The sequence below is a fragment of the Octodon degus genome, unplaced genomic scaffold, assembly GCF_000260255.1.
Source record: "Octodon degus isolate 3935 unplaced genomic scaffold, OctDeg1.0 scaffold00321, whole genome shotgun sequence".
Lineage (NCBI taxonomy): Eukaryota > Metazoa > Chordata > Mammalia > Rodentia > Octodontidae > Octodon > Octodon degus.
The window spans coordinates 358,822-380,534 of NW_004524897.1; the positions used below are offsets into that span (position 1 = coordinate 358,822).

The following is a 21,713-nucleotide window of genomic DNA, read 5'->3' on the forward strand; positions in this document are numbered from 1 at the left end:
AGAACCGGAAATTGAACTCAGGCCCTTGCACTTGCCCGGGAAGCACTTATTCCACTGAGCCATCTCCCCGGCCCCTAAACTTTTAAAATGTGCATCATTTAGATAAAGAACACTACAAAATTCTTGACCAAGGAACATAATAAAAGACGTAAATAAAGAAAAGACCCACTGAAGGCATAGACTTAGTAATATAAAAATATATATTGTCCCCAAATTAACCCATGCATTTGTTATGATTTGTATCTAGTTGTCCCCCCAAAGCCTGATACAGTCATGGGGCAGGCTTTTAGAGTTTATGATTAATTTTTGATACAGTGCTGGGTTTATGGGTTTGAGTGCTGCTGGGATTGTGGATATAGTACTGCACCCACCCTGGGTCAGATAGCCTGGAAGCAATATAAGGGAGGGAAAGAGGCTTGCTCTTGGACTGTGCTCCTCCCTTTTTGCTCTTGCTGTTTAGCTGTTTTCTGCCACCATGAACTGCTGCCCTCTGCCATGTGCTACTCTGCCTTGCAGCCAGCCATATGGACTGAAACTTGCATACACTATGAGCTAAATAAACCTTTCCTTCCTTAATTTTGAGTGTCAAGTATTTTGTTCCAGCAATGAGAGAAAAGTAGCCAAGATAGCATTTAAAGCAATTCTTGTGAAGCCATAATAGGAATCTCTGAAGAAACCAAAGAAAGGAAGCATTTAACAAGATTTAGAAGTTCAAACAGAGAAAAAATATACTAGACTAGCCATCTCTGTTGTTCCTAAGGAAAATAATGATGGAGCACATAAAGGAAAATACATGAAAATGAATAAATTTATTCTCTTCCTTACATTGGAAATGTTATATAATAAAAATAAATGAATTCTAGAGCTGTAATTATTTAAACGCTGTTACAGAGATAGAAAAATCAGAGAAAGATAGAAAAGATAGAAAAATACAGAGATAGAAAAATCAGTGCATTATTTTAAAATACAGAATAATCTTATGTTTATGATGATGACATTTGGAATCTATGATAGGGTGAGAATGGAATAGTGAATAAATCAATTACCTTAGCTGGCTATTTTGAGGGCTGTAAAAAAGATTAATATTTGCTTAAAAGATCAATCAAGAGAAATCTCACATGAATTAAAGGTAGAAAATGCAACTATAAATATTTTAAAGGTATCACTGAACATGAAAATGTGTAAATAATACTTCTTGGATTGGAAAGAAGAAATGTATATATTCTTTGGTACCAGGAATTGGACTCATGATCTTCATACTGAGCTACATTCTAAGCCTTTAAAAAATCTTTTTTTGCATGTTGTGATAGTGCAGGCCTGTAATCCTAGTACTATAGAAACTGAAGCAGGAGAATCATTGGGAGTTTGAAACCAGCCTGATCTACAAAGTGACCTCAAGGCCAGCCTGAGCTGCATACCCTGTCTCAGAAAAAAAGAGCAAAAATTATTTATTTTTTTATTTTGGGACAGGTCTAAGTTGCTAAGTTCTCCAGGGTGGATTCAAACTTGTGATTCTACTTCTTCAGCTTCCTACTATTTATATATAATATTCTAAGTAATATAGTCAAATGACTCCAAAAATAAATCTATAAATATTATAAATAGATATACTGTCCCCTAATGCACTGTCTTAGCCCTATTCCGTTCTCTCACTGAGCTAAGGATTGCAGTTGTACATATCCTTCCAGAGCTTCTTCATGGATTTTTTTGGGCAAATTTAAAAAATATATGCTTTAGCCATCAATCATTGTTTAAGTAGATAGTATATTCTATGCACTATTCTGTACCTGATTTTTAAAGCTCACACTATATATTTTTACTATGCTTAAAGAATTTTCAGTTTTGCCATATCAGTCAGTATACAGAGAGCTTTCTCAACATTTTTCTATGACATCATCACGTTCTGTGGTCTAACTGTTCTATGATTTATCCATGCAGTCCCCCAGTAATAGACATTTGAGTTATTTCCTCTTTTTAATACAGTGATGTAGCAGATTTCATTTTACCTGTCATTTTGCAGTATACAAGTATAGTTTTTTACATATAAATTTTTATTGTGGCAAAATATACATCACAAAATTGAGCATTTTAATCATTTTAAGTGTATCATTCTATGACATGAAGTACATTCCTTACAGATATATTATCAAAAACATTGCTGGTTTCTAAACATACTTGTATTTGTAATTTTTAAAGCTTTGAGCACTTGTTTTCCATAGGAGTCCAACCAATTTACACTCCCATTAGGAACCCAGGAAGATGTCTCTTTCTTCACAGTGTCCTTAACAGAGTGCATTACTAGTTTTTAACTTCTTGTCATTTGTTAGGTGAAATTATTTTTAGTGTATTTGCAATTTGCAGTGTTCTCTTAAAAGTAAGATCGATTTCTTGCAAGAAGTAAGGAAACCAAGAGATGGAGTGGGGAGGTGGGGTGGAGACGGAGATGAAAAAGAAATTGAGCTGTGTTATAGCCATGTACCAGCTCTGTAGGATGAGCACAATCATTATATACTCCAGACATGTACTAATGAAACGTTTTTCATATGTATAGGAGGTAGAGTCTTTTAAAACATGATATGCAGACATAAAGCATAATGTAAAAAAGATGGAAAGATTGGACTTTGTATAAAATAAAATCAAAATCAAAAACCAGTGTGAAACTGGAGGAGGGGAGATTTTACAGAATCTGACAAAATTATCAGTAAATAGCCTTGAGTAGCCTACTTTTATTAAAAATCAGTAATTAGGGGATCGTATTTTCCAAAAGGAAAAAGAACAAATGATACAAATGGGCATTTTATGAATTAAAGCATATGTTAAACTTACTTAAACTTCAGCCTTCCCAGTAGGTAGTGAATTGTAAATATAAGTGGCTTTGATATAAAATTGTTTTTTTAAGTATACACGTGGTACTTTTCCTAAATGAAACAGAGGTATTCCTCTGCACACATTTAAGTAGTCAGAGGTCGTACACGGTAACACTCGCAGTTCCATCTCCCCATCTCTCCCCTGCTTCCTTGCTCCTAATAGACCTAAGTGTTTTGGGGAGCCGTTTTATATTACCATGAATTATTCTACAACTGGATATAGGCAACAATAGATCCAAGTGCAGTTATTTACTAACTTTCCTTTTGAAGAAACGTTAGAATATCTGTACTTATGTGTTAAAGCCTAGAAAAAGTTGCCTGAATTCAGTAGAACCATGTTTTGAACATTTACTCTCATGTGCCATGTTAAGTGATCTATATAGTAAGGACCAAAAGATATTGACTTTGTTTTCAGGTATTTCTCTTAATCTTATTATACTCATTAATCTTATTTGTATCTTTATGCAAATTTCTCAAGCTTTGTTTTTTTATAAATATTTTTATTTTAAAGCAAGAAGCAGATAATATGTATTCTGAAAATTTATGCTAAACTTATATTCTTTTTCATATTTTTTGTTGAATAAGTAACATACCATACAGTTCAGCCATTTAAAGTATAAAATTCAAGCTGAGTATGGCACCACATGTGTGTAGTTCCAGGACTCCCAGAGGCTGACGCAATTTAGTGAGAGCCTGTCTCAAAAACAAAAATGTATAAAGGACGGGGGTGCAATCCCCAGTACTGAAAATGCAAGTACAAAATTCTTTGTCCTTTTTCATTCTTTCTTTTCCTTTTCCTTTTTTTTTTTTTTTGAGATAAAGTGTTACAATGTGGTATGGGCTGGCTTTCAATTCATTAGAGAGGCAACCTCAAATTCTGTTCTCCTGCCTCAGCCTCCCAAGTGCTAGGCTTACAAGCATATACCCTTATGCCTACCTCAATTTGTCACTTTTTAGTATATTCAGAGTTGTGCAACTGTCACTATAGACAATGCAGAAAATTTTCATGAGCTCCGAAGAAACTTTATACCATTAATAGTCACTGCATATATTTTTCTTTTCCCATTTCCTAGAAACTATTCTACTTCCTACCTCTATAGATTTCCTTATTATGGATATTTCATATACATCAAACTGTACATTATTTGATCTTTTGTGATTAGCTTCTTTCACGTGGCTTTTTTTTTTTTAATTTGGTACAGGGTCGGCAGGACCTACAAGGTCTCACTACATAGATAGGACTCATAGTAATTCTCCAGCTTTCATCCTCCCAAGCACTGGGATTACAGGCACACGCCACCATGCCCAGTCTCAATTGCCATCTCATTGTGGGGCCGGCATGGCATGCCAGGGATCGAACCCCTGCCGCTGCCCTCTGCCTAAGCAGGAGCTTTAGTCCACTGAGCTATCTGGCCAGCCCTCACGTGGCATGTTTTCAAAACTTATCCACATTGTAGCATGTGTCAGTGCCTCTTTTTCTTTTAAAGGCAAATAAAATTCTATCATATGGGTATGTTGTATCTTTTCCATCCTTTCATCAGTTAATGGACATTTGAGTTGTTTCCATCTTTTGTCTAATACTGTCATGAATGTCCATATACATATTTTATGTGAATATGTTTCCTTTCTCTTGGGCATAATATTGGTAGATTGTATGATACCTACATTTAACCCTTTGAGAAAATGACGCTTTTCGAAAGCTACACTATTTTGTACTCCCACCAGCAGTATATGAGATTCCTAATTTCTCCACTTTTATTTATTTTTATTTTTATTTATTTATTTATTTGTGGAACCAGGGATTGAATTCAGGCCCTTGTACTTGCCAGGGAAGCGCTTATTCTACTGAGCCATCTCCCCTGCCCGATTTCTCCACTTTTGCTTACACTTGATATTATCTTTTTTTTTTTATTCTAGTCATCTTAATGGACTTGAAGTGGTTTTCCATTATGGGTTTGATTTGCAATTCTCTGATGACTGATGACATTGAGTATGTTTTCATGTGCTCACTGGCCATTTTTGTCAGCAACTTTGTATCTTTCTGATCATTCCTCTGACCACCACCTGGGAAGGTTCTCTACTTTAAAAGCCTTATGGCATTAGATATTTTCACATAGATAATCCAAGATAATCTCAAAAATATTTCACCTTAATTCTATCTGTAAAGTCCTGTTTGTCAAGTATGATCATATGTTCACAGGTTGTGGGTATTACAATGTAAGTAATCTTTGAGGGGCATATCTGAATAACACACCATAATAATAATGTCGTTTCATACATAAGCATAAATTTTCCATTTATATAGAGAACTTTCAATTACTTTCAATCATATTTTATATTTTGGGTGTCTTATAATTCTTTTGTTAGTTTTTAAAATTATTTTATTCTTTTGGAGCAACAATGAATGAAATTAAATTCTTAATTTAGTTTTTTTATTCTCTATTGTTATAATATGGACATATATTTATCTTTAGGTTTTGATCTTGTATCCTGCAACCTTCTTTTTTTAAATTTGTTTGGGTTTTTTGAGACAGGGTCAAAACTAACTAACTATGTAACCTAGGTTAGCTTCAAAGTTGGGGTGATTCATCTGTCTCAGCCTTCTGAGTGTTGAGATTACAGGCATGTTCCATCATACCTGGTTCCTTGAACTCATTTTTCTAATAAACTGTGTATAGATTTCTTGGAATAGTCTTTTTTTAATTTAGGGAAGGATCTACAGGGTGTTCATGGTCTCACTACTAGATTGGGCTTGTAGTGATCCACCTGTTTACAGCCTCCCAAGAGCTGGGATTACAGGTGCATGCCCCCATTCCCAGTCTCAATTGCCATCTCAGCGTGCCCTTGGGGCAGGGCTGGCATGGCAGGCCTCAGGACCGAACCCCCAGCCCCTGCACCTGCTTGCAGGCTCTTTAATCCACTGAGCTATTTGGCTGGCCCGGTATAGTCTGTATTAATGATAATGTTGTCTGTGAATAGAGGTAGTTTTACTTCTTCACTTTGGATGTGAATACTTTTTATTTATTTTTCTGTCTCATGACCCTGGCCAAATTTCCAATATAGTGTTGAAGTGGTAAGAGCAGACATCCTTGTTTTGTTCTTGAAGACAATTGGAAAATATTCTATTTTTAATCACTAATAATAATGTTTACTGTAGATTTTTCTTTTTTAATTACAGTTTTCTTTTATTTCAAAGAGCTAAAAACAAATAAAACAAAAACAAACCAGAAACAGGGTGATGTAAACAATACATACCCTAACCCAAACCCCGCCCCCAGGGTGCACTGAGACAGCAATTGAGACTGGGTGTGGTGGCATGTGCCTGTAATCCCAGCTCTTGGTGGGCTGTAAACAGGTGGGTTGCTATGAATCTCCAGTAGTGAGACTTGAACACCTTGCAGTCCTTTCCCTAAAAATACAAAAGAAAAAAAGTTAAAGAAGTAAAGATTTATTTAGCTCATAGGTAGTAGAGGTTTCAGACCATAATCAGTTGGCTCCAAGGCAGGGTGACTTCAGAGAGAAGAGCAATTCATGGTGATCAGAAAAGGCAAAGCAACAGGGAAAAGGGGAACAAGCCTCTTTCTGTTCCTCATACTGTATATAGTGTACCACAATTAGGGCAGTACCAGTCCAACATTGACCCAACCTTAATCTCACCATTGCACCAGAAATGAATCACACAACTAGATTCAGCCACCTGCAAAGAGAAAAAAGAAAGCCCTATGATGGCATAAGGCTTTGAAGGGGGGACATCTAGACACAAACCATAATACTTATGGTCTAAACTTAAGAGTTGAAATCCTTGCTCACAGGTATCCATCTGTCTCCTCCAAATGCTCATCACCAAAGCTTGATTGTTTAAATGTGGAATCATTTTTTAATATTAATTTTATTGAGAAAGAAGTAGCAATGAGACAGTTTCAAAACAAGTTAGTAGGACAGTTACAATAATTAATACATTGCATATTGTTGTTTTCATAGCAGTTAATTCATAGGACAAGATGCAGATATGATATCTTGTCTATACACTATTAGTTCAAAACTTGCCTCTCATTGAACTAAGAGAAAGTAGCTGTATATCTATGCTAACTATTTTGTATATACCGATTTTTTTTCACTACAAAATGATCCTTCATTTATGTCCATCTTATTTGTTTATTTTTGTCAGAGATGGATATTCCATTGCCATTCATATATTGTAGGTGCATCAATTCAGCAAAGTAATCCAATATGGTACAGTAGTCTATAATCGTAGTGGTTATCCACACGACTGGCAATGTCAGAAGTTGTTAACTTGAGCCTTTCACAGCTCAGCATATTAATATGGCTTTGCTTTTTATACCTCATTTTTATACTTTTCTGCTGGATGGTTAAGACCAACATAAAGCAAGAACTATATAACAAAAAATGTAACTTTTGTATCTGACAAAGTCAGTCAAATCCCCTCAGGATTTACCCTGAAGCCCTGCACAGCATTTTGTAGATATTTATGTCTAAGATGTTTGATATTCAGACAGATACTGATGTTAAGCTCAACAGCCTATATTTTAGGGTAACAGTATCATTAAGCTTCTCTTATGGAAGGTTAACAACTTAAGTTGCAGATGAAAACAGAGAAAAAGAAGGACTACAAGGACAGCCAACATTGTGGACCTAGCTCTTCAAGGTCAGTGAGGGCTTGGGACATAAGAGAACCTCCTGTACTATAACATCCTGTAACTCAGTGGTGTCCCAAATTTACTGATCAAGGAGATTATGGATTCACAGAGGAAAGTGATTGATGATGTAGAGTGTGCCTAAGGAGAGTCATATGGAGGGAAAACATTCTCTCAAGCTTTCACAGAGAGCAAATTGGTCAAGCAATGGCTGTGACCCATCCACATGGCTGACACTGATAAATGTGAAATATTATAACCTGAACTCCTTCATATTCTATTTCAAATAAAGTCATTTCTTTTGAGAATAGATTGGAAGCTCTCTTATAAGCAGCCTTTAACTTGGGGAAAATCATGAAGTGAATATTTTTAGTACTGAGCAGTGGAAATAGCCATTGGTCTTCTTGGTTACTTTTTCAGATCTGAAATTAGTTCTCAAAATGAGCTGGGCTAAAGTAATCAGTATATTAAGCCCTCTATGCCTGGAACAGAACCTCTGTTGTGTGGGTAAGGGCTGGCTACAGGAAGCAAGCCTCTGAATTCTTGGTCATAGTTGTCAAAATTTGTGTTGGATGTGTTGAGTATCCCTTCACATCTGTGTTGGAGTTGATGAGGAATGTTGGCTGCTTGAGCTTCCCACTGAGACACTGTATCCTTTGAGTGAGAGCTGGAGGCAGAAGGAACCTAGTCTTCTTGGCTATTCTTACATGACATGTAACTTGTATCAAGGTGAGGGAAGGATGGGGAGTAGGAAAGGAGTGGATTGTAGCTCCTGTACCATAGAGTTTCACTGTTATATTACTGAGATTTAGTGGGTTCTTGAATAAATGTTTCATTTGCTCTATGCCCTTAGAAAAATTTTCAGCGTTTCTAACTAAAAAATACTCTGCCAATTATGGATATTTCACTAAGGAACAGTTCCACAGGGTTTTTAATGCACAGTTTTGAAAATGGATTCCTTTCCTTATATTGACTTTTTTAGAATTGTGTAATTTTGTGAAGGTGGTAGAATCCTGGCTATATACTAAGGTGTACAGATGAATTATTTTTTTAAATCAATCATTTAATATTTTTCATTTAATATTTTTACTATTTTTATTAGCTTTAAAGGTATAACACTTTGTTTTTATTTCTCCATATGTGAATGTTGTAATAATATTGTTTCATTTTTGAAAAATTATTTTTAATGACACATCTTTCTGCTTGCTACTGTGAGTTTTAGGTTTGGTTCCATCATCTACTGCTGTCACTACTACAGTTAGTTCAAGCACCATGCTGTTTACTACAATATCAAATGTTTCTGCCTCCACAGCTGCTACGGAGCTCTTATGTAAGTTATATTTATTTCAAAGAATAATGTTATTTTAATTTGGCAATGTGAGCTACAAATCTGTATGGTTCACCTGCATCTAATAAATTATTGTGTTTTCTTTGAAATGAATAACATTATGATTTTTTTTTTTTTTTTGCGGAACCAGGGATTGAACTCAGGCCCTTGTGCTTACTAGGGAAGTGCTTATTCCAGTGAGCCATCTCCCTGGCCCTAAATTATTGTGTTTGAACTAACTATTGCTCTCAATAGTAGCTTTGCTTAGAGCCTAATTGTCATGGCTTTAGCTCTAAAGTATTTTTTGTTAACATGGTTATTACAATATGGTAATTGTAGCTTAAAATGATAAATTTAAGCATCTAATTCATTAACTCTATGATATTTTGAAACAACTTGAGTTTACTAAGAATAGGAAGTGAGAGTTTTTCCAAGTGTGTCTTAAGGGACAAAGTTCCTATTATCCATGTGAAGAAAACAAAATGTCAAAGAAATGTTGGAGAATTGTTATAGATTATTCTTCTATATAGACCAAGTCTATGGTCTTTACATTGTATCTGTCAAAAGAGGGACATGGCCAAGAATCAGCTATAGTTACAGAATTCTAATTGATACTCATGTGATTTGTGTGTGATGTCTCAGGACCTTGCCTCTGAAGAGGACTATCTGAATGCTTTGAGTTGAGAAGTAGATCATTAATTATCTTGTAATTTCTACTTCTACATTACTAGATCTTCCATTAGTAGACTAATATATACAATAAAAATATTGAATTTTGTCTATATCCTGGGTAATTTTTTTTGCAGATACTTATAAACTCACTGCCTTTGAGGTATTTTCACAGTGCCTTGAAGTTCATTGTTAAACTTTGTTGTATTATAATCTTAGCTGCAATATGGTCCCCTCTAAGTTTTGTGATAGCAAGATTGTTTGTATTTATGGGTACCAAACTTTCCAAGGCATTCTGACACTTAGGATAGCCTGACAAATAGCAGTAATACTCACCCACTTGTACAGTTAGGATAGGATGATATTAGTTAGAATTGTTGGTTATTACATGATCTGCATTTTCTGTTAAGACTTCAGTTTTGAGACATGACTGTGATTCTAGAATCATTTTGAGACATGTAAGTAATGTCTTCAAATATAATGAGTTTAATGAATGTCATTTGATGAATACAACCATGCCAAATATGAGATTTACAGTTAAATTACTGAATTAAATGTAATTCTATGTTTAAAAACTTGCCATCTGACTTTTGACAGGTTTTTCCCCTTTCTGCCTCTGATGTCCTTCCCTACAAAATGAAAAGATGCCTGAATCACAGTATATTTAATTAACTTTAATTAATTATAGTTTGCATATCATAAAATCAAACTATTTTAAAGGTACATGTCAGTGTACTCAATTGTATACTCACTATTATCTACTTTTAGCACCTTGTCCTATTACAGATCACCATACTATTTATTCTATTTTCTATCTCAGTAGATTTGCCTTTTTTGGAATTTCATGTAAATGGATTGACTATGGTTTTTTGAGTTTCTATGAGACTTTTACTATTCTACATAAATTTCTCAATTTTTTATTAAAGGGTGATAGTTAATTCTGTCTTTTCTCTATAGTTGGTGCTCCAACAACCTCAACTAGAATACTTGGTGGTATAACATTGGAATTTGGAATAGAATTCTCTGGAGTAGGCGAAGCAGCTTCCACATCTAGTAAGTTTTTAGAATTATTGGGATGTGTTGGGACACTAATTTGAAATGTACTATATAACGAACAGTAAATACATAGCATTTTTACAGCTTCTAGGACTGTCAAAGTGTATTGTGATTATCTTGTCATAGTCTCCAATGCTATGCCAATATAGAAGATTGCCAAAGGGAAAAATGAGACAGCTGATATCAGTGCTAATACTTTTTTGACCATTCATCCATCAATGAACAATGAAGTAATGTAACTGATGTCCTGCCTTGAATATTGCCCATTGACTATTATGTATTGAAAATCATAATGTATCCCACAAGTATGTATACATACCATAAGTTAAATAAAATTTATAATTAGGGTGGGAAATATAGCTCAGTGAGAGAACACTTTCTTAGTATGTGCTAGGCCTTGGGTTTGATACCAGCATTGAAAACAAATGTTTTAAATGGTATTTCTTTGACCATAGACAAAATTATTATCACACTCTTGTCAATTTGACACTTAAGAATTTATTACTGATAGTGTTTAATATGTTGGGATTAATGAAGGTTTTTTCCTCTCAATATTAAGTTTTGTCCTCTAGTAGAGTCAATCTTCTCCTAAAGTTGTTTCCAAACTATCCAAAGTTTGTTTTTATCAATGAGGAGCTAGTCAGGTTGTAGATGAAAGAAAATTTTGTTACTTATTGTCTGTAGCTAGTGTGAGCTAGGAGATCGTGATTCATTTGCTTTTTAAACTGACTATTTAGGGACCAGGAAGATAGCTCAGTGGAATAAGCATTTCCCTGGCAAGTGCAAGAGCCTGAGTTCATTCCCCGGTTTTGCCCCCCAAAAAATAAAAATAAAAAATAAACTGACCATTTAAGAAGGAAAGTCTTTTTTTATTTTTAATTTGCTTAGGGCTGAAGTGAATCTTTCTCCAAGCCTGCATAAAATAAAAGTCAACCCTTTTTAAACTTAAAATATATTCCTAAATGATCAATATTTGCTGAGTTTCTACCATGCAGTAGCTTAAATGGCCAACCAGAGAATTGTAAATGATGTGTTATAAGAACTTTACAAATCACCATATTTATAAGATATGTATTTTATACTATGACTAAAAAATACTGAAAAAAAACCAGATTGTTTCATCCATGAATTGAGTTGCTGAAATGGGAATTAACAAGCTCTTTAGTGACTGTCTTAACCTACTTTTTATACATCTAAAGCTCAAATTCTTTCTTGTAAACTGGTGTGCCTTTGTCTCTGGCCCATCCCTTAGCACCACTCCATTTGCTATTACTGTATGTACTTACCCTCCTCACCATCAGATCCTGTATCAACCTGACACTCCCAACCCAGAATTCTTATGTCTACTCAACTTTCCTTCTCTCCAAATTAATTTAGTTGTTCCAATACTTCATCTCACAAACCACCCTTGCAGAAGAGCTTTCAAATATCTACATCAGAAAATTTACAGATCTTTGGGATTTCCATAGGCCTAAGTGCAACCCTCAAGTTTTGAAGAGAAGCTTGCTTTTTGTCAATCATATTTTTCCTATGAATCTGGGAAGGTGATAGTGTCTAACCCCAGCATAGATTAAGATGTATAGTTGTTGATCAGTAAACAGGACTGGAAAGTTGTTACAGGAAAGTTATTACCACGAGATCTCTTAAAGGATATTTTCATCATTTTATATAATGATTAAGCCTGTCAGAATGAAATTTATTTAAATGTAAAATGAAATTTTGATTCAGTTATTTTGTATTATTTATAGAACCGTGCTTCCTTTTCACTATACAGATAGTGTAGAATTGGCTATCCCAGATGCACTGTGCTGACCTAGAACCCAGGCATGGTGGTGCACACCTGTAATCCCAGCACTGGGGAGGCTGAGACATGAGGATCACTATGAGTCTGAACTGCGTAGTGAGACCCTGTATCAAATAAGTTAAATAAATAAATAAATAAATAAATAAATAACTTAGACTGAAGTTATAGTGATAGAACCTTCACTCTCAAGTCTTATTTCTTCTTTTGGTTTCAATTAAAATGTCGTTATTTGAATATGCCAGAACTAATTTACGCCTTTGAAAATAACATAAAATGGGGCTGGGGATGTAGCTCAGCAGCATTCCTGAGTTTGATCCGTGGTACCACCAGAAAGAAAGATGAAAGAAAGAAAGAAAGAAAGAAAGAAAGAAAGAAAGAAAGAAAGAAAGAAAGAAAGAAAGAAAGAAAGAAAGAAGAAAAAAAAGAAAAAAAGAATAGAAGGAACAAAAATACTGTATAAAAAGAGTAAAATAGATTTACCATTTTTTTGTAAGGCCCAAAGTTCCAAGACTCAATATTTCTTTGTGTTTATGGGAACAGGTATTAATTTTCCAAAGGTATCTTTCAATATCTTTTTGGGGGGGTATTTTGTTTCCCCTATTCAATTGTTTCTTTAGTGGAGGTGTGATAGTATCACTTCCTCTAGGGAGAACTGTTTGGTGTTTCTAGTTTTTTCCTAGGTATATAAAACATACACTAAATTTACCCATTTTATAAAAATGGTATTGCACTGACACATTCTCAATCCTAGAACTTGCGATTTCCTCCTAAATGTGTATCTTTGTGTATCTGTAGCTGTCATAAAATACAGAGGGTTTTTTTTTTAGAATATAGTCTTTGGATGAAGATATGTTCCTTTAAAAGAATGATACATATTTTTTTCTCCATTTCTTGACGTGTAGTTGCTTTTATTGAAAACATTCTTTCTTGAATGTAGTTGTTACTAGTTTGAGTGAATTAATCAATAAAATGCCTCCATTGATAGGATAATTAATTTTCAGCATTTATGAAGTAGGATTTTCTTTCAGATAAATTTTTGTTTCAGATGAAGAAAAATGACATCCACCTGTCAAAAACATAAACACTTCCCAGAACCAATCTGTAATCTCATCAACGTTCTAATTTTGTTTGTGATACCAGAGATGTTTTATGATTGAGTAGAGTCTTACTCTGTGATGCTTATTTGACCCTCAAAAGGACTAACACAAAGAATTGAGAATTATTGTAAAGGATCCTTGTACTAAAAGGAAAACTAAGTCTTAAAAATGGCAAATACAGACACTGCTGTGGCACTGCTGCTTCAAAGAAATTGGAGCTTAAGAATTACTCAGATTTAAGATCTGCCTAGATTAAATATTCCACAAACTTTATTTGGTTATTTTCCCCTCATCTATGTTTTTCTGTTTTTTTTAAGTTTTCCACTGGTTTTACCTTTTATATTGTCTTTCTGATTTACTTTATTGATAATTTTAACTTATTCATGACCCTTATTTGTACTTCATGTCCTTCCTGTGTTATTTCTCTTTGAACTCTGACTGCCTGCAGGCTGATGCCTCCGACATTTTTGGAAACATTTTCAAATTTCTTCCTATAATTTGACTCTTCATATTTCTGGAAGCATTCCATGTTTCTACCTAGAGTTGGATTCTTCTGTGTTGCTAAATTTTTGAAGGTACTGATCCATCTTATCCATGTTTGGCTAGAACATTTTGTGCCAAAGCCTCCCATAAACATAAAGAATGGCTCCCTGTACCCAGACTCAATCAACTGTATACCAAGAGCAAAGAAAAGTTATCTGAAATGAAGAAGGGGTGTCTGAGCCTATTCCCACAGCAGGAATAGGTAGGCCAGGCTCCCTTGGAATAGTCAGTGCTTGTGACAGGCACCATACATTCCATATTTATATAATGCAACCATTAACCTGAAAATATTGCTAATTAAAAAAGCAAGGCCAACATAAGACAATTACATATATGTTATAGTTCTATAACAAATTTAATGTTACAAAAATAGCATTTAATTGCAAGAACATTTGAAAATATATAAAATAAAAAAGAAGAAAATATTCCTAATCCTCCCAGGCACAGTTTTCTGTGCATTATTCTTTAAGTGCTCAGTGTGTAGTAAGAATCAAAGTGCTATTAAAGCTCCCAAAACTATGACTAAGAAAGTATGACTAAGAGAAAAATGGGTGGAAAATATGGGAAATGAGTTTAAGGTAGACTGTAAAATAATCTCAGGATTTCATCTGTAAGAGGGCAAGGTGTTTTAGTAGGGGTGCAAGAGAAAAACACGTAAGAAAGAGGTCTGGGCTGTAGATAAAGCTTTGAGAGGCTTTTGCCTGCTTGGCTAATGAAGATATATACCTAGTACTAGGTATAGTGTAGAGAAACAGGCATTTGGCCTTATTGATAGTACTATACAGTGGCAAGATCATTTTAGTGGGATAATTTCATGAGATACTAAAATTTAGAGCATGCTTACCCTTTGATCTAGCAATTTCATGTGTAGGAGTTCATTATACAGATTTAAGTATGTAAGTATGCAAAAAATATACAGAGATTTCTTTTAAAATTGTAATTATTCTTTCCAGGAATGTTTAGTAGAATTTACCAGTGATGTCATGTGGATCTAAAGTTGTATTAGCATTAGTTCCCATCACTGAGACACTATACCAACACCCACAACTTAAAGGAGAAGAGGGTTACATTGGCACATGATTTGAGAGCATTCTAGGGTCTGTGGACTCAAGGCAGGAGCATCATGGCAGAGGGGCATGCCAGATTAAAGATGCTTAGTTTATGGTGACTGGGAAACAGGTCATTGGAACCGCACCAGAGAGAAAAAGTCCAGGGACAGGGTACAGAACCCAGGATCACACCTTCATAATCCACACCAACACACCTAAAAGTATGCTTTGTTAATCCTCCCCTAGTCATCTCCAAAGCCAATGAAGTTCTTTATTAACCTTAACATCCATAGGAACTTTCTTTATGGGAAGCATTTTGAGGATTGATTCAATTTTTCTTTTTCTTTTTGTTGTTGTTGTTGTTTTGTTTTGTTTTGAAACAAGTTCGCACTACACAGTTCAGGTTGGCCTTGAATTTGAAACAATCCTCCTGCCTCAGCCTCCCTAGTACAGGTGTGCACTAGTATGCCTGGTTTGACTGAATTTCTTCAATGATTATAAGATCTTGTTAAGTTTTATTTCATTTTTTAGTTAATTTATCTAAGAGTTTTAGTTTGTAGCAGGAAAGTTAACCCAGATATTTGGCCTGCCATATATATCACTTCATATTACAGTAATTAAGTCTACAATTTTAGTTAATGTACATATTCTTAAAAATGACTCTTTAGTTCTTAACCTTAAATGGTCAGGGCTTAAGTGAAGCATTTATTATTTCTTACTAACATTATTTATTTTATTTTCTAGCTACAACTTTCACAACTACTACTACCACTGTTACCACCAACACCATTACCACAGTTACCAGTGGCCTTAATCTGAGTGGAAGACCATTGACATCAACTGGAATTAATAACACTGACCTAGTCAGCATTTCTTCTGTACCTCTTACCTCTACTGTTAAGTAAGCCTATTTATTTGAAAATTCATGCGAGTTTTATTTTATTACATCAGAGACTCAGTTTGCTTCTGTAGCTTTGAAATAGCATCTGAAGTTAGGTAAATGAGTTTAGATAACAGAGAAAGGCTTCTGTAGCTTAGAAAGTTGAATAACCAATAGTCTTTTGCATCACATTATAATGCATTCATTAACCTTACTAGTAATACCTACTATTTTTTGTGTAATTACTGTATGTTTAGCAAGGAAACAATGGTTTAAGAACACTTAATCCCCTCAATAAAACTATGAAATATAGACTGTTTTTGTTTGCTTTTTGTAATTTAATTTAATTTAATTTTGAAGAGTAAAAACAGAAGCAAAAACAAATAGAAAATAAGGCAGAAACAGGGTAACATACATAATACATTATTATACTCTCTTTAAAATAAATTTTTAAAAAATGACAAGGAAAAAATTAAGATTTCTTTAAAGCAAGTGTTAATATTCAGTTATTTCTCCAATCTTGCATAACCATATCTGTTAATCTGAGCAACAGATTTGATGATAAAAATAGATAATATAACAACCACTGTTAATTAGCTATTTCTATTTAGGGATTATTTTTGTTCACACTTTATAGGTAAAAAAGCTGGAGCACATAGGCACTTTATGAATATAAGTCACTCATGGTCACATACTTAGTAATGACTGATCCAGAATTAAAAATCAGGCAGTTGAGCTCTCATAGGAATGTTCAACTTGAGGTCTTCAGGGTTTTTCCCCTCATTTCTTCTTTTATAATAAAAAACTTAAAGGAAAATTTCATTACTTATATACATTAACTGTATAATAAACTTTATATGTGACCCAATCAATTTCCTTTCTTTCAGAAAAAAAAAGGGGCCAACATTACTACATTACTGTAGGCCACAGGTAGGATACCCCTGCTCAAGAGCTTATGTTGTTATAGACTATACAAAACATCTGTGTGTCCTTTATATTGCTTCCCCCAATGAACACATCTTAGAATACTATAGTATAATATCACAACCAGGATGTGACATTCATAGAGTTAAGACACAGAATATTCCATCACCACAACATTCCCCTGTTGCCCTTTTATAGCCACATGTATTACCTCCTTCTGATTCCCTAACCCTGGGCCACAACTAATATCCTTATTTCTATAATCATGACATTTCAAGCATGTTATATACGTGGGTACATCCATGTGTGACTGTCAAGGATTGACATTTACTGTTTATATAATTCTTTGAAATTCACTCTAGTTGTTCTTTTTTCATCTCTGAGTAATATTCCATGGTACTGTGTAGGAGACACTTCCAGGTCCTTGTCTCGTCCAAGAAGCCACTATTTGTAATCCCAAAGTTACGTTATTGGAATCCCATCAAATTGATTCCAGTCTACCACTTACAATGCAACCCACAGCAAAGATAATGTCACTAAATTATATCTTCAATCATCGGGGAGTCAAGGGGCTCTAAGTCCAGCCATGAAGATGGCTTTCAGGAACCAAGAGAGCGACCCAGGACCTCACCCAGTTTTATTCAGTGGGGGAGTGGCTTGAGGATTGACTGAGAATAATGAGAAAGAGACTACTATGAGGTGAGCTAGGTGGGTGGCCTAAATTTACCTCTGCCATATGCAGAGAGGATATGCAGAGAGAGTAATCTGCATTACATAGTATCTAATGTTTTGGTAAGTCTGGTGCTTCAGCTTTGGTGTAGCCTTTCAAGCCCCAGGAAGTCATGGCCTCTGTCTCCAGGCTCATCCCAGCTGGCGTCGCGGGAGCATTAGCTCTACCATCCTGTCTCAACCCGGCTCACATTAAAGAGCAGCAGGTATAGGTTACCAGGGAAACACGCATGCCACTTTCAAAGACTATCACCAGCACCTCAGCTAGACCAATATACATTGCTTAAGGCCAATTGAAGGATAAACAGAAGTCCTAGGCAGCTCTGTGCATAACAATACAAGGAAATAGGGTCAGGCTCAGTCAAAATGGAGACAATCACTCTTCTTTCAAGGAGAGCTGCTCAGGTGGTCCTCCACAGTACTGTGGTATACTGTGGTTTGTTTGACCACTCATTTGTACTTCAGATTGGTACAAACATTTGTATAAACTTTTCTGTGAACATAAATTTCTTGTCTCTGGGATGTCCAGGAGTATAGCTAGTGGGTAGTATTGTGACTGTGTTTATTTAAGGAAATCATCAACTTATTTTCTGGAGTGGTTATGCCATTCTTTGTGACAACCAGCCATGTCTGAGCATCCTGGGTAGTCCATATCCTTGTCAGATTTGGATGTTGTCACTATTTTTTTGCTTGAGTTCTTCTGATAGATATGAAGTAGTATCTTGTGACTTGAAATTGCATTCTCTTCATGGCTAATAGTGTTGACCATCTTTTCAGGTGTTTGTTTGCCATAATTTTATCTTTGATGATGTGTCTGTTCATATATTTTGTGCATTTTCTACTTTGGTTATTTAGTTTTCTGCTGTTTTGTTTTGAGAGTTTGTTACATATTCTAGATACCAGTTCTTTGTCAGATAAATGTCTTAAAATTATATTCTCTAACTTGTCTATTAATATTCTTAATATTGTTCTGCTGAACAAGAACTTAGTTGAAGTGTAATTTATCAATTTTTCTTTTAATGGATTATGCATATAGTGTCAGTTATAAGAGAATACTTTTCCCAATTCAAAGATTTTCTATATTTTTCTAAAAGTTTTAGGGATCTATTGTGAGTTAATTTTTATGTAATGTGTAAGGTTTGGGTCAAGGTAATTTTCCCCATTAGGAATATACACTTGTCTTAAATGGGACCACAAAAAATATGTAATATAGAATATAGTTTATATATATATATATATATATATATATATGCAAATCTGTGGGATGTAAGTTGGGCATGTATGGTCAATGTTCAGTTTTCTCCAGCATCATTTCTTGAAAGGTTGTCTTCTTCTACTGAATAAATAGCTTTTATACCCTTAGAAGGTCTTGCTATGTTGCCTAGGATGGCTTCAAAGTCTTGGACTTAAGGGATCCTCATATTTCAGCCTCCTAAGTAGCTGGGACTTTAGGTGTATGCCACTGTGCCTGGCACTTTCACATCTTTGTCAGAAGTCATATGGGCATTTTTGTGCCAAATTCTTCTAGCCTCAGTTGAGATTCTTCTTTATCTTGGAGCCATAGATGATTACATTGCTTGGCTTTCAGATGTGAAGCCAAGTCTTGCATATCTGCCATATGTGGAATAAATCTTGCTTGATCATGTTCTAATGTGTGTGTGCATTTTGTTATACCATGTTGTAACATTGTTACTAACATGCTATAATGTGTGTGATTGTGTGTGTGTGTGTGTGTGTGTGTGTGTGTTTTCATGTGGCATTCTAATATTTTTCTTGGATACTTTGTGGCTAAGTTCATGAAAGATACTGATTTGCGATTTTTTTCTTTTTCTTATCTTTACTTTTTGATATCAGAGTAATACTTGACTTAAAAATGATCCAGGAGGTAGTCATGTTTTCTAGAAGAAATAGTGTAAAGTAGGTGTTATTTCTTAAATGTTGGTAAAATTCTTCAGTGAAACCTTCTGGGTCCAGAAAATTCCTTTACGGGATCTTTTACTTACAAACCAATTTATACATTTATTCTGGAATTATTGAAGTTCTCTCTTTCATCTTCAATAAGCTTCAGTAGCATGAAGTTTTCAAGGAACTCGCTCGTTTTCTATCTTAAATTTATAAACATAAAATTGTTCATAGTATACTTTTATTGTACTTTTAATAATCATGGAGATATTCCCATTTCATTTCTAATGTTGGGAGTTTGTTTCTTGCATCAGTTTTGTTGATCTTTTCTGCAAAAGCCAGTTTTTATTTAATTGATTATTCTCTATAATTTTCCTGTTTTCAGTTGCATTGATATGTACAACTATTACTTCCTTCCTTTGGGATTCATCAATTCATCTTGTTCTTTTTATAGTTTTTTTGACATATGAGGTTAGACTCTTATGTCTTACTTTTTCTAATGTAAACACTTGATGCAGTAAATATACCTTGCAGTACTACAGTAGCTATTTCCCACATATTTCATTCTTATATCTTTATTTCACTTTTACATACTTATAAATTTTATTTGAAAACTCCTCCTTCATCCATGGTTTATTTAGCAGTAGCTGTTTAATTTTCAAATATTTATGGATTTTCATTTTTTTCTTTCTGGACTGATTTCTAGTTTGATTCTGTTATAATCAGAACATGACCAGTATGATTTTAGTGTTTTTATTTGTTTATCTTTGCTTTATGGGTAAGTAAAGGATCTATCTTGATTACTATTCCACTGATATGTTAAAATTCTGTTTTTTGCTGTTATGTAGACTGTTCTATACATGTGAGAAGCTGTTGCTTTATTGCTGTATTAGCCGGTATGTATCTTTTTTGCTTTTCTGTGTAGTTCTTTCAGTTACAGAGAGTCGTTGTATGAAGCTCCCAACTAGTATTGTTCTCTCTTGCTTATACATTTAGAGTTGTTAGCCTTCCTTGGTGCCGATTCCTTTATCATTATGTAATGACCCTCTTTGACTCTGGTAATTCTCTTTGCTCTGTAGTCTACTTTATCCAGTACTTCTATAGCCATTCCTTTTAAAAAATTAATCTTTCATCATTTGCCAGTCTTTTACTCTCATCCTAGCTACACATTTCTTTTGAAGTGAGTTTTGTAGACAGCATATTGTGGGATTGCTTATTAGCCATTCTATCACTCTCTATCTTTTAACTGGTACATGTAAAACATTTACATTTAAAGTAATTACTGATGTGTTAGGGCTTAAGTCTGCTATTTTACTTGTTTTTACCTTTGATATTTGTTCTTCCATTTCCCTTATTTCTTACCTTCCTGTGGATTGTTTGAATATTTTAGGGTTCTACCATGTTCTTTCTTTTTTGTTTGTCTGTTTTTTTGGTTTTTTAAATTTTATTGAGAAACAAATATCAATGAGACACTTTCCAAGCTGATTAATAGGACATTTTCAATAATTAATACATTGCACATTGTTATCTTCTTAGTGGTCATCCACAGTGCAAGAAGCAGCCAGGATATCCTGTCCAAACACTACTACCACAAATCGTTCCTCTCACTGAACCATACTGGCTGTTTGTAGAAAAACAAATTTTAACAGACTCAAGAATGCCAGTTCCTAATTATAGAATTAGGCTGGGCAGATACCTCAACAGTCTAAAGCGCCTGCCTGGTAAGCACAAGACCTGAGTTTGATCTCTAGTACCCCATAATTACAGAATTAGCTGAAGAGATTCAGATATCAAAAGTAATCATGGCCAGCAAAACCAAAGCAGGAGACATCACACTTGTAAACTTCAAATTATACTACAAAGCTACTGTGATTTTTTTAAAAAGTCATGTGTTAGCATTAAAAATAGGCATTTGGATCAATGCAACTGAGTAATGCCTCTGGAAACAAGTCCAGAAATGTTCAGATATCTGAACATTAACAAAAGGGCCAAAAGGTACACTGGAGAAAAGATAACCTATTGCTTCCATAAATTTTAGGATTTTTTTTCTTGTTCTGTGAGGTATGCTATTAGTATTTTGATTGGGATAACATTAAATCTATATATCAGTTTTAGAAGTATGTTCGTTTTGACAATGATCCAGGAGCAGAGATGGCCTTCCACTTTCTGTTGTCCTTTTCAATTCTTTTACAGTAATGTAGTTTTTTTTTT

At 34.5% G+C, this 21,713-nt stretch overlaps 1 protein-coding gene across 1 annotated transcript in view; it reads left to right on the forward strand.

The window, feature by feature from the left end:
* The window catches only part of Nup62cl (nucleoporin 62 C-terminal like), a 112,609-nt gene that overhangs the window by 29,937 nt on the left and 60,959 nt on the right, over positions 1-21,713 (forward strand). The window contains exons 2-4 of the mRNA XM_023708002.1: positions 8,739-8,852; positions 10,476-10,571; positions 15,812-15,968. Coding sequence (XP_023563770.1) covers positions 8,795-8,852; positions 10,476-10,571; positions 15,812-15,968 — 311 coding nt within the window. The 5' untranslated portion in view covers positions 8,739-8,794. The remainder of the gene's footprint in view (positions 1-8,738; positions 8,853-10,475; positions 10,572-15,811; positions 15,969-21,713) is intronic.